Genomic DNA, 13,752 nt, shown 5'->3' with positions numbered 1-13,752 from the left:
TGCCGGATCAAAGTGGAATACTTTAATCTATACATATAATAATTTTGTATCTGAACTGTTTCCTTTTTAAGGTGTCCATAGCTTTATGCAACTTCGTATGTTTGAAACTAATGTACACAGACTATAACAGAGTCAGATAATAACTATTTGGCGGATGGACGTGATTTGTTTATTATAAAAACTATAAAATTGCTTTCAATCTATATAAATATATCAGTCCAAGATGTTTAAGAAAGCATATACATACAGTCAAAACCGTTTACGGCGACCAAAATAAATGATTCAGGCTGAATTCTATTCTATTAGGTGCTTTATAACAACGTCGTCGGCTGTTAAGACTATCGGTTTGTACGACCAAATGTGAGTAGTCCCTTGGATGTCGCTATAACAGATTTTCACTTTATATATATTTTATTTTATTTATATGTACTAGAAAGAATCGTGTTGAATATTTGTTATACAACAAATTAATAAGGCTATCAAAAAATGATAGACTTGACTCCCTGGTGATGTTGCATTGATTTAATTTATACAAAAGCGTTATTTTATAAATAGGCCAGGGTGAAACCGGATCGTACAGCTAGTTCTTTTATTTGGACAATCTTACTTAAGAGTTACATAATTCCAGGACAAGAGACGCGCAGTGTTTTGCAATTTTGTATATCGTTGCAGCCTTTTGCGCAGTTACCATAAAACTTTCGGATTTAAACGACTCAAGAGCTTCTCAATAATTCAAGAGAAAGCGCTTTAGAAATATAGAATTGAGACTTCAAAACCGCTTTAAAAATCAATATACGCATTCAAGTATTGTGATCGTTTTCCCAAAAAAAAACCTAAAATAGTGCTAGAAAGTAAATATTAGGGTTTCATTTATTGATTCAGTTCAGTTAAAAAGTATCTACTAAACCAGAATACCCTTGCATACTAAGGGATCTTTTCACAGGTGAGGTGAACTTTTCATTTGATGGCTAAGTCTTCAAGAACAAAATGTAAAGAAAGTAAAGAACGCGAAACGTCGGATAAATTTAAAATTATAAGTTTAAATAATTATAAGTTTACAGTAATATTTCAATCCGTTAAAAAAGTGTTTTTCTTTAAAATCTTGTAAATTATTCTCCTCGATATTATTTAGCCATAACAGTACCTAGTATGTTTTCGTAGGGCAATATAACCTAATATGGTAGTTAATTTGTAAAAATTAATAATGTATTATTTTTCTACTTATTATTATTACGTTGTGTAGGTTAAGAATGTTGAAAAAGGACGGAAAAAATCATAAGTATAATAACGTCATCTCCCCATCTATTTAAATATTATTGTGTAGTTGGTTCTCTGTAATGTGGGAGTAAAAACTTTTTAATCTATTTTATTGGATGACGGAATATGATTACGGATCGATACCGAATATTTTATGACCACGTTACTGGCAATCAAAAATTAATCCAATTCCGGAGGAAATTAAAATAAGGTGTCTGTAATAGTAACCTAAACGTATTTAAGTTAAAATACTTATATGTAAATTTTTTGATTATATAAAAATTCTTATTTAAAATACGGATTAATAACACTTCTATACCAGTTAAAAATAGTAATTTCATCTCTTTTTGAACAATCTACTATTAAGTATTGTTTGTAATTTCCATTTTTAAATTGTAATTCAATGATGGGTATTTGAAGCATAAACATAATTTTTATACCTATTTGATATTATTTGCCTTTAAAAGGCTTTGCACAAATAAGTAAGAGAAATGGTTACTTATATGTAAAACACGTTTCTCAGTCATAATTTAATATATTTATCAGATTTGCAACTTCTAACATTATATAAAACACGTAGACACTCTCTGGCGCCATCTTTCTTCCTTAATAATTTGTTGGCTTATTATGAAAATTGTATTAAAAATAATATCGTACGATAAAATCCCGACACCCTATCAGTAATGATTTGACAGATGAGAATAAATAAAGATGCTTATAATAAAATAATCCATAATACAAATTCGTATAGTTTACAGCAGAAACTAATTTGACTGTTGTGAACTGCTGTTTACGATTGATATGATGATAAAGAAAAAGAAACAAGCGGCAGTGGGGATTCCTTGGATTCGCACAGATTAAGTTGGGTTTAAATTATTCAATAAATTATACTATTACTAAAAAAGTAACCTAGTTTTATTGTTTGGTGTGTCCCTTTAAATTCCTTTGTTTCGGCAGCTATTCAAAACATTTTTTTATTATTTCAATGCATTTGTATGTTTTGTTTTAGCTTAGCTTCAAGATGAATTTAGCTCATAGATATTCAGATTGCAAGGTCGCTTACGAGTGTTTCAGGTCGTTAAAAGTCTCCATGCGTTTTTATTTAGGAGTATTAGGTCCTCTTAAAAATACAATACGTAACAAAATAATCTTTGAATAAATAAAGGCATTATGGAAATCATATATGTACATGTTTTTATCAGTTGATAAAAACAAATATGTAAAACAATCAAACTTCAAACATGATTAACATTGAAAAGATTTCATTTCATAGACATGAAATCTTTTCAATGTTACTGTTAAGGTCAAAGTTAATCTTTGAGTAAAGGTTTCCATAGTTAAATTTTGATATGGCCTTGTTTAGTGGGTGTGTATGGAAAGAGCCACAGTTCGGCATGATGACAAGTGTGCCAAGGCGACACCCGTATGAAGATAACAATGCAACCTCTATGCAACTGCGTCTGTCCATTCCTTATTATCTGTTTTACGCCCAATCTCATTTATTTAGGGGAAAGAGACTATGGTGCTAATACAAATCCTCTTTATAAATACTAAAGCCATTATACTATTTTGAAAATTACTGGTCTGTCAGTTCTCTTTATTACAGCTTAAACACAATATGAGCGAAGTAAACACGTGAGTGTTATAATGTTTTTATGAATGAGGAGGTATCTAGGGAAAGTAGGTACATTACTCCTCGTGAACTAACATGCTGCATATTGTATTAATATTTTAAAAACTATTGAATTGGTTAAAAACTAAAATTTTTACGTACTCTGACAGCACTCAACTAGAAGTGATCGTTTGTATCAAATCAATAAATAAAAGGGTGACGGTTTGGGTGAAATGATGTTTCTAAGAAAATCCTCTTTGTGATCGACTCATGAATAGGATTAATTTGAACCAGTCACAGAATTGACAACTTGTCATGTTTGTGTGATTTTTTTTTCATTTTAGCTTTTTACCTTTAACTTTACCCTAACTATGAAGTAAGTGTTAGAAATGTTTAATGTGACGCATTAAACAGCGTGGAAGATCTTGGAAGTTCTTACAAGATTTTCCTTATAATTAATTAGAGAATTTATGCCCAAATGAAGCCATTTTAATTGTGGTTTATTTGACAAATGATAGGTTTGATGTTGATGTAATAATAAGAGCCTATTTCACAACATACACTTAGAAGAAATGGAGACAAAGATTTTTATTAGACTTATTAAGTTTTGATTAGTAGTTCAGAAGTATCATATATGGGTACATTTTTACGTTGTTTTTTAACAGCTTGTATGTTGTTTTCCAAATCAAACCCATGCTTTTTCGGGTAGAAAGGTATAAAAATTAATCATATATGTTATACCTAGTATGTGTCTGAGTGACACGACTCAAAAAGTTAGTTGACAGACATTCTATCATGGATCATCAAGTGACCGTCGAAGATCGATACAAGTTTATTTTAATAGGTATTATTTACTAAATACTAATCTTGCTAATAGCGGTCATGCTCTAGGCTAATCAGGGATAATTTAAAACTATTGTATTTGCAATGACTTAATTGAACGGGATTGACACTCTCTTATAAACTGCTGATTTTATTAATTACGTCGCCATTTACTACGAATCGATAAGTCGATGTAAATCTTAAATATTTTTACCGCAATAGTCGTCAAACTTTGAATACGGCATAAAATATTGTAATTGGAATTGCGATCAGAATGATTACGGAGTGAATCTGCAGGAGTCTGATATTGTAATTAATCAAATGTCAATAAATTGGTCACAAATATGTTAGTCATTAAAAAAATTAGCCTTACTATAGACTACAACTCGTAAGTATAGACTTATATAAGCTGTTATTATAATAAAAATCACGAAGGTATTAAATAGAGCATTTCATGATTTCCATTGAAAACCAGATCAGGGTGCTTATACATATTGACCGTGGTCTAATTAGTGGGCCATGGGAAGATCTGCCTTGTATCTGAATGCAGTAAAAATTTTCAGTATGATCATGATTTCATGTCAAGGTTTGTTTTACTATGTTACCGTGTGTGGCCTTGCTAAAGCCTCATTTATCTACACAAATATAACCGAGAGTATTTTGTGAACAATCTAAGGATAAATTCTATATTGCTTTGAAATGAGTAAAATAAGTAATCGGATCCAAAAACCTCTAGTTTATAAAACTCTTTTTTACGTCAACGCAATATTTCCTTTTAGATTTGTCTCCATAAACAAATTCTTCTTACCGTTTTTAGAGTCCTTGCGCCGGAAATTAGCTGTAGTAAGTATGATGAACAAATAAATGTTTTATTACTGAAAAGTAATATTACTGAGAAGATTTTATGACTTATGACTGCTATAAATATTATATTTCTTATTCATATATAATCTATTAAAAAAACTCACGAAGAAATATATGTTGCCGCATGCCCTACTAAAGGTAAACGGGACTCCATAATAATAAAAATATTCCATCACTAACAAGCCGAATATGACTTGTAGTTAACTGTTTACTGAAATATTAAGAACTTATAATCGTAAAAACCGAACACTTAATTTTCATGTTTGATGTCCAATTTAGAGAAATAAGAGGTCAAGAAATAAACATTTATTGCCGTACGAGGAAGGAGGAAACAATTATTATTGAAACAAGCGATAACTCCTGGTTTTGCGTAATATATTATTCTAATGTTATAGAATTTTGCCTACTGTTCTTGTCTCATGAGATTGACAAAATATTAAACGCTACCGGAAGTTTCTACGTCTAATGTATGAAAAATCCTATACGCCCCTGGTTACATGACAAACTGAAAAACATATTCGACGCTTTTAAAGTTCAACACTGTCATATTGATGTTTTTGAAGTGAATCTTCTTTAGGTGCATGAGGGTAATATTTTACGGATGAAACGCAATACGAATCTTGGTGACGCTAATATTATTATTACGACAACAGCGTTTTTGTCGTTGTATTCGTTTAGTAGTTAAGTTGCATATTAGAATTTTAGATGGCAACTCTGTCGCATAACGTCTTGTGCAATAAACGCTGGTTTTATTTATTTATTTCTATTATTATAACGTGGTATACAGTGTGAATATAGATATACATATACATGGAGTAATCGTATACTGTTACATGATCATCTATTGGGTCTTTTACCTTAGTAATATTTAATTTACAAAAAGAGTTTCACTTCTGCCATGTGTACTTTGTACACACGCACTTTTTTTCAACTATCCGAAAAAATCGTTTAAATAACTAAAACTTACCAACATTTGGAATTATTATTTTACTTTTAACTCTTTATCTTATTCTTGCCCTTTTATAAGTATTTATCACAGAGATTTTAATATATAGCTTTTTTTTTAAAATTAAATCCTTCTTCATACAGAGTATCGACAGATAACCAACATTTTAATGTTACTATATTAAATCAAACAAAAAACCATAACTGTTTTTATAAAAATGATTAATTTAAAAGTTAATTGCTACATTAAAACGTTTAACGGCTCATAAATTGAATCCAATTTAATATACTTCAAGAATAAATGCGCCTGACCTTTTAATTGTAGCCAAGTAGCCAAAAGTTTTTTAGGCGTTATTAAATCAATAAATGACTTTTTACATAAAAGACGTTTAAGATCTAGCATTCTTTGGATTATTTTATATTAATAATTATAAGAAACACTTTGAATTATTTAAAGTAACTTTACTTTTTTCAAGGCATTTTTAATTATTTATTTCTGTACTTATTTCAATTTAATATTTTAAAATTACTAACCGGCAATGTGTTAAAATTCAAATGCTTCTTCAAATAAAAGACAATATTCTTTATATTTTTTTTAATCAAGACAAAACATGATAATACCAACCTAAAACACTCCAGTACGTCGTCTATTTATTTATTTTGTTTGATTTTCCTCCAAAAAATAATGAAATTCACGCATAAAGATCATCTAACAATTTCCCACATAAAGGAAAAAAATGGTAATAACCGATAATGATTCAACTGAAATTACCTTGTAACTATCGTGGTATTTGTTACAGCGATTCTAGGCCCTTATAACTGCGCAATCGCTGGTTTCTGATGCATTAAGGCTCCAGGATTATGTGGAGCGGAGTGAAAGTGATAGCTCTCTCTCTTTCCTTACCGAGCTTCGCGTATTTGCGAGTTGTCACTCGTCTTCCTTTACTGCGACTTGGCGTACGTAATTTTATTAATTAAGTGTTGTTCGTGCTTGGAAGAATAAGGTAATTTTTGGTATTCTATTTATAAAAATCGGAAGTAAGCTAATTAAAATTAAATTATTAAATTCATATTTGCATTTTTTTAATGCTTAAACGGCTTAATCTATGATATTACCGTATAGATTCCACAATGTTACATAGAGGCACAATAATCTTTTTGTCTTCACGAAAAAAAAACGTAAAAGTAGTAGTAGTAGTAGTTTAAGTAAAGCGTTCCGAAAAGTGCAGAAGCCAAAATTTTCTCTATTTAGAGTTTAGACGTTAGTTTTTGGTGCGTAGTAGTTATTTTGTTAATAAGGTAGAATAAGCTTTATAGTTCACGATAATTTCTCATATAACTATTTGCTTTCTAACGTTAGATTTCTAATGTTTGAAAAACAGGAAAACTAGAAGCTTTCTAGCTATCGGGAGCATGCTTGTGGCATAATAAAAGGGACATAACATTATAATTTCAGTCACATTTCAAAAGTAAGATCGAGCCAAGAAAGGTATTCAATTTATAATAAACTACTACGTTTACCGCGTCATCTTTTGTATACGAATATTCTCCTTCTCAGGAACAAAATCGGTAAGAATACTTGACACTATAGGTATATCAAAACATTTTAAATAAAGTTAAAATACCCACTTTATGTAATTTTTGCATGAGTAGACAATTATTTACGTATCTAGAAATGGGGCAGATACATTATTGCATCTTTATGGATCTTTTCTAAGAAATTGTATTCATGATAGTGGGAATTGACTTGAGGAATGGTGACCGTTATGTACGTTAAACAGTAATCCAGGAAAGCGGTGACTTATTTCAAAGGATCGATTAACCTATCATTTAAACTTAAAAAACTCGGTCAACATATTATGGAAATAAAGGCTGGCTCTGATAGACCTAACAGTACAATTCGTAAGGGTTTCAAGAATTAATTTTGAATTATCCGTAATCAGTATGATGGTATACCATTAATTCTTTGTAATATGGACATAATAACGCTAATTTATCATGCCAATGCGCAATCAAGGTCAAATATATGCAAAAGTCCGTTATAGGACCTGAATCTTGGTCAATTTTGTATTTTCTCAAAACTTGTTAAAGTAGGACCTTTATAATAAATTATTTATTTTTGAGAATAGAAAGTAGTTGACAACTCTTGTATATATAAACTTTATATAAAGACAACCATTCCTTAACGGATATAAACGTGAATTTACTACATTATTTAGATAACACCATGTTTTGAGCACTTTAAATCATGTATTAAGAGAATTTACTTGTAGTATCTTTGCAGCAAAATCTGTGACAAAGTCAAAAATCATTTATTCATATAGGTAACAAGGTGTACACTTATGAACGTCAAAAAAAGAAATATACATGCTTCTAATTTTACATTTTTAGTTCTCAAATCAAGGGCGTAGAACGGAAGAGAAAAACTGGCAATAAACTCTCCGCCACTCTTTTTAATCGCCTAGTTTTTTTAAATTTGTATTTCCAAACTAAATAAATTACATTCAAGTTTAATATATTACGTTAAAATTTATTTACTTTTTCACCAACTTAATAGGTTAACTATGCACCATAAATTTTAAAAGTATTCGGAGAAGAAAATAAAATGTTTCCAGTCCTCGTTAAATGTAATAATTCTTAATAAAAAAGTATGCGGTCAATTTAAGTTTTGAGGTCAATTTTGCGGACGATAAAATTCGCATGTTACTTTTAATGTTAAGATGAATGGATGTAGCGGTATATAGGCAAGTCATCAGGGTCTTATTCACGTAAATAGCAACGATAGGATTTCAGTTTCCAAAGATGTGAGAAAATTAGTCTTTGTGAAAGTGATAATAAGGCTCATAGCATCTTACGTGCAATTCAAGAGAACTACTACCGTCTACCTAGTTAGCAAATATGCACTTTATTTCTATATAATTCTGTTCAATTTACATGGACTATAGTTAATTAAAGAGAATTGAGGCACTTGTGCAAACCGGTGTACGTATTTACTAGATTGAAGCATCTAATTAATTCTTGGCTAGGCAATCTAGCCTATAAGATCGATTTCCAGGATTTTGCCTCTATGTATAAATTTTTTTTAAGTTATTTTTTATTAACATTAAAAGAATGCGAGTAATCCTGTAATCCTCTTCTGGGGATTGGGGGTACGGGATGAAAACTTCCTGCCTGACATTCCATAAATGCAAAATACAGTTTTAATTTCGACGACAAATTAAACCTATCTCAGCAAGGTGGTATACAATTCAAGATACTTAATTTCAAATAAAGAATTGATCGCTACCACTGGGTTTATCTTAATTATTTTATGGAAGCACAATTTTTTTCTGTCATAAATAAACCTTTGATGTATTTAATACCTAAATTTTAAAATTTCTGGGTAAAAAAACCCCAAAAACTGAAAGAATTTCTACATCGTCGATACTTCTATAGCTATTCTAGCATTACTTAGATCATTAATATTTTCACCTAGAATTTCAAAGTTGAATGGGGAAACGTACAACGCGGTATTGCAATAAAAAAGCGGTAAGAACCACTGCTCGTTCATAGATTACAACCAAAAATTGCACTTTTCAGAGACAACAATGCAGTTCATGATATTGATGATATGCGTGATCGGCGCTAGCGCTCACACTACTCACATGCCTGAAGATCCAAAGGAAAAAGGTCTGATAGATTGGATAAATAACTGGATCGGAACAACATCGACTCTACCACCCATAGTAATACCGGCAAACGACCCACCCGAAGACTGCCCTCCTTGCCGTAAGTGTAAACATTTTCAAAAAATGCCCCTTACAATCACTTAATAGTTCCATTTAGTGATAGCAAGTAATAAAAATGAAGAGGTAATAAGAACAATTAATGCGGAGATATATAATGCGAAATAATAAAATAAGGGCCTGTTTCACAATGTCCGGATAAGTTCCAAATAAGCTATTTATTACTCTTATTGGTAGGATAAATAGTATTTTTGCGTTTCACGACTGTCAGATAGCGCTATACGTCATGAAATTCGAAGTATCTTATTTGGAACTTTTATCTTTCGAATAATTTATGTGTTGCATAGCTATTTGGCACTTTATTCATACATTGTGAAACAGGCCCTTAAAGTTACAAAATAATATGGCAGATGGAGATTCTGTACACAACACTACTGTTGTGGGAATAAATTCCTTTAAATTGTTTATATTTTTGGTGTCATTTTTACTTGAATGTGGCAGCCTTTTTTAGAAATCAGGGAAGAATATTATCAACGCTATGTTTCCCATTAACATTACTGGCTCTATAATGTGAAAATTTTATTCGAGAAATCTATTTACCTACGCCTTTAACAACGTGTCCTATGTATACAGAATGCGGGATTGCTCGTACCAGAAGGCGTATCGTTGGTGGGTCCGAAACCAAAAAACTAGAGTTGCCATGGATGGCAGCCCTTTTCTATGGAGGAAGATTCTATTGTGGAGGCTCCGTCATAAATGATTTGTACATAGCTACAGCAGCCCATTGTACTTCTGGGCAAGTATTATTTAAAAACAATATCGATTATATTTCATCGACACCATATCCTCAGTATAAATATATATCGCGGATGCGATAATTATAGGCTATCCGCTAAGTTTTGTACTTAACTGGGATTTACTAAAATTATACAAGTAATCTTAGATTAGATATACTAAACTATATAACTAAGAAACAAAGATTACATCATAAACATTAACAATTTGGTACACATTAAGTAGAAGTGATGTAATAAATACGTACGTGTGTAAAAAAATAATAATTGTAAAAACTGGCCTTTAAATGTAATATACCCGCAGAAAATCCATAAAAAAGCAAACTATAATATATCTAATCAATACTATAGATTCCGCAAGGAGAAGATCACAGTTCGTTTACTAGAACATGACAGAAGCACGGCCAATGAAACCAAGACTGTTGAAAGAAAAGTGGCCAGTATCATCAGACATCTTAGATACAACCCAAGCACATACGATAATGATATTGCTTTATTAAAACTGGACAAGAGAGTAAGTATTTATTAAGTAGAGCAACTTGTCGTAAAATTAAAATAAAAAATATCGAACCTCAAGTATCGAATCTTATATACCTGAGACCAAGACAAAAGAAGTTAAGAAAATAGGCAGTGGATAAGGTCAAGTTACTTGCCAAACCTTTATTTTTGCGTCTCTTTCTTACAACCGTACCCATAGTATATTCTTTGATTTTATTGTAATATTACAAGGAAAAATCTGAAAAGGTCTATTCCAAAGTACATGTATCTTATTATACTTACGTGATGCAGGGCTGTATAATAAACATATTTCGTTTTATTTTAGATTGATCTCAGCAGCGCCGTAAAAAAGCGTGCTGGTTTAGAAGAAGAAGAGTCTGATGTTAGCGACGTCGGTGTCCGCCCTGTTTGTCTGCCACCAGCCAACCTGTCCTTTAGTAACGAAACAGCTATGGTTTCTGGATGGGGCACAACGGAAGAGGGCGGATCAGTTTCTAGTACCTTACAAGAGGTAAAGTTACAGTCTAAGTACTAAATTCTATAATATTTTAGACGTTAACTTCGTAACTAATACTGGACATTTTATAGAAAGTAGTATTGATGGATTTTAGACAGGCTGAAACAAATTACACAGTTAATAAATCTCTTTTTATAGATCATAAACAAGTAGTACATTTTAATTATTTGATCGCTTGCCAATATATTTTATTTATCATGTAACTGTAATGTTTTGTTTGTGAAATAATCACGAATGTTATGTGGTTATAAATACTTAAAATAAAACAGGTAATTTGAACGCAATCTGTTCAGGATCTGATATATACGTCAATAAAAAAATAATAAATGTATAGATTAACTATCATTACTAGGTCCATGTTCCCATATTATCAAACTCTGAATGCCGTGAAACAACTTATGGGAGCAGAATCACAGAAAACATGATTTGTGCCGGATATGATGAGGGAGGTCGCGATGCCTGTCAGGGTGATTCTGGCGGTCCTCTACACGTACGCAATACTACTACTGAGGCTTATGAGGTTGTTGGTAGGTATATGTTTTGGATTATTTCATAAATTTCTTTGATCATTTTGTAGTGCAAAATAATATTTAGGGCTTAAACAATATTCATTTTGGCAACATGATCAAAGCAGTGCACATAGGCACTAAATTAATTTTTTTTTTTTTTTTTTAGGTGTTGTCTCCTGGGGGGAAGGGTGTGCTAGACCAGGCCGTCCTGGTGTATATTCAAGAGTAAACAGATACTTGAGTTGGATCAAAAGCAATACAAGAGATGCCTGCTACTGCCAATAAATTAACATTGTCTGTCCCATAAGATAGAAGAAAAAAATTAAAGATATTAAAATTAGTTTTTGGAAATTGTAATCAGAAACAACTATGGTAGGAACGAGTTACAAATGGCTGAACACCTATATAAAAGCATACACTATACTGCCTTACTTACTCTCAATAGGGAAGTACTGACAATTGTATTATAAATGATCATTTAAACAATGTTTTAATGTATAATTAATGTTCCTGCAAAAACCTATTTATTTTTGTAAACACAATATTTATTTAATTTAAAAGTAAAACTAATTTATTAATTTTATTTTAGTAATAAAAGCTGCAATTTATTCTACACCAAAAGGTTTTTACTTATACATCTTAATTAAAAACAAGTGAAAAAAACATTTTTCAGATGGAGTTTTATTTGGTAAGTCCGACTATAAAAAACAAACTAAGTTTAAAGTATAAATACAAAGGACAGATTAGTTACAAGGATGGTATCTTAACAAAGTTTTTAGGGTAACTTCTACTTTTTACTATAAATATATGACCTTGTATGTATTCTATAATTTTAGTAAAAATTTCTTAGTAACGATGAGAGTTGCGAAAACATGATATTTGTTGTGTCTATTGGATTAAATCCAGGGTAAGGACCTTTCGAAGTTGGTTCTGTCGATGTTATGGTCTCTTCTACCACTTCATTGCCATTTTTAACTATCCTTTTAGTTTCTATTGTGCCATCAGGCTTTGTAACACTTGTTGTTATAATTGTTTGACAAAATGACCTACCAGGCACCATATTTCCATTAAAAGGAGTTGCAGGTACTATATGACTCTCTGGCTTCTTTTTAAATAAGTCTGAGATATCATTTGAGGATATTTTTCCATCTAAATCTATATCCTCCTTTGGATGATGTTTATGATGATAGCCAGGTTTCAAATAGTAGTCTCTTATACGATTGCTATCGGCATCCTCTGTCTGAGATTGGGAATCGAATGTATGTAGATCTGGTACAGTCTGGAAGGTTTTAAAAGAATCGTCATCGAAAAATGACTTCATGTCACCAAACACACTACCGAACGTTTTAAACATTTCGTGCATATGTTTGGCAAATTCTTGTTGTAATTGAAGAGGATCTTGATATATGTCCAATTGTTGCCTCGAATATAATTCGTCTTCATCATCATCATCGTCTGAACCCCAAATAGGGTTTCTAAAATCGTTTCTAGGCGGTTCTGGTTTTAATCCAAATATTGATTTGATTTTGTCCATAAACGTATTCATATTCTTTAAGTGGGTTTAAAATTGGTTAAAATAAAAAGTTAGTAAGAGAATTTGGATTGTCCAATGGATGTTGTGTTTGTACTTGGTTGTTTTCAATATTGCGCAACAAACAACTTAGAATATTCCGTATTCGCACAAATTAAAAATCAATACTAATCTGAGTGACCAGTTTTAAAAATATACTTACCCCTAAGCTTTAGCAAAAGTACAATAAAAAATATCAAAGACAAAAATTTGCTTAGTAATGTTTAGGAATGAAACCCGCATCGTATAATATCGGCATCAACAGCTACTGGTTAATTTTTATTTATGTATTTATATTTTATAATAATATATATTTTGTATCCAAAACTTGGGAATATACCATAAGCATCTGTGGTTTGTTCAAAAGTTATATTCTGTATCATATTATTATTTATAGTCTTTCGTGGCTGAGAATTTATACTGTGATTTGTGGCAGTGATGCCAACGTGAGCATGTCCCAATTTTTGGAGGAAACATGATATCCAGGGGTTTTTAGGGGGTACTTAATTCAAGAAATTGTAAAAAAATCGTAAAAAAAATTCAGCCAAGAGAAGTTAAGAATAACTGAATTCGAAGAATGAAAAGTAAGGAAATAAAAAAATAAGAATCCATTCATCTCATTGTTATTATCATCAATAT

At 31.1% G+C, this 13,752-nt stretch overlaps 2 protein-coding genes across 3 annotated transcripts; one reads left to right on the top strand and one right to left on the bottom strand.

Annotated features, from left to right (window-relative positions):
* The first annotated feature begins 6,365 nt into the window (after positions 1–6,365).
* LOC110999871 (trypsin-7) lies at positions 6,366–11,857 on the top strand. 2 transcript variants are annotated; one of them, XM_045631982.1, is made up of 8 exons: positions 6,366–6,504; positions 6,957–7,069; positions 9,080–9,268; positions 9,859–10,021; positions 10,371–10,533; positions 10,843–11,028; positions 11,387–11,561; positions 11,710–11,857. In XM_045631982.1, exons 3-8 carry the CDS (start codon positions 9,088–9,090, stop codon positions 11,826–11,828), a joined length of 987 nt encoding a protein of 328 aa, XP_045487938.1. In that variant the 5' UTR covers positions 6,366–6,504; positions 6,957–7,069; positions 9,080–9,087; the 3' UTR covers positions 11,829–11,857. The 2 variants fall into 2 exon arrangements, with proteins under 2 accessions (XP_045487938.1, XP_022124821.2); XM_022269129.2 differs by lacking the exon at positions 6,957–7,069.
* Positions 11,858–12,204: 347 nt separating this feature from the next.
* Positions 12,205–13,259, bottom strand: LOC110999872. Its single transcript, XM_022269131.2, has one exon. It carries the CDS (start codon positions 13,087–13,089, stop codon positions 12,376–12,378), a length of 714 nt encoding a protein of 237 aa, XP_022124823.2. The 5' UTR covers positions 13,090–13,259; the 3' UTR covers positions 12,205–12,375.
* Between the last annotated feature and the right edge of the window lie 493 nt (positions 13,260–13,752).

The sequence above is a fragment of the Pieris rapae genome, chromosome 17 (genome assembly GCF_905147795.1).
Source record: "Pieris rapae chromosome 17, ilPieRapa1.1, whole genome shotgun sequence".
Taxonomy (NCBI): Eukaryota; Metazoa; Arthropoda; class Insecta; order Lepidoptera; family Pieridae; genus Pieris; species Pieris rapae.
The sequence above is the reverse complement of the archived record's forward strand: the minus strand, read 5'-3'. Positions and strand labels throughout refer to the sequence as shown.

What these genes read in the sequence shown, in the direction of transcription:
- LOC110999871 (XM_022269129.2), top strand. Translation starts at nt 9,088, where the DNA reads ATGCAGTTCATGATATTGATGATATGCGTGATCGGCGCTAGCGCTCAC. An exon ending in TATTAAAACTGGACAAGAGA is followed by an intron (nt 10,534 to 10,842) that starts GTAAGTATTTAT and finishes GTTTTATTTTAG; the next exon opens with ATTGATCTCAGCAGCGCCGT. An exon ending in TTTCTAGTACCTTACAAGAG is followed by an intron (nt 11,029 to 11,386) that starts GTAAAGTTACAG and finishes TATCATTACTAG; the next exon opens with GTCCATGTTCCCATATTATC.
- LOC110999872 (XM_022269131.2), bottom strand. Translation starts at nt 13,089, where the DNA reads ATGAATACGTTTATGGACAAAATCAAATCAATATTTGGATTAAAACCA.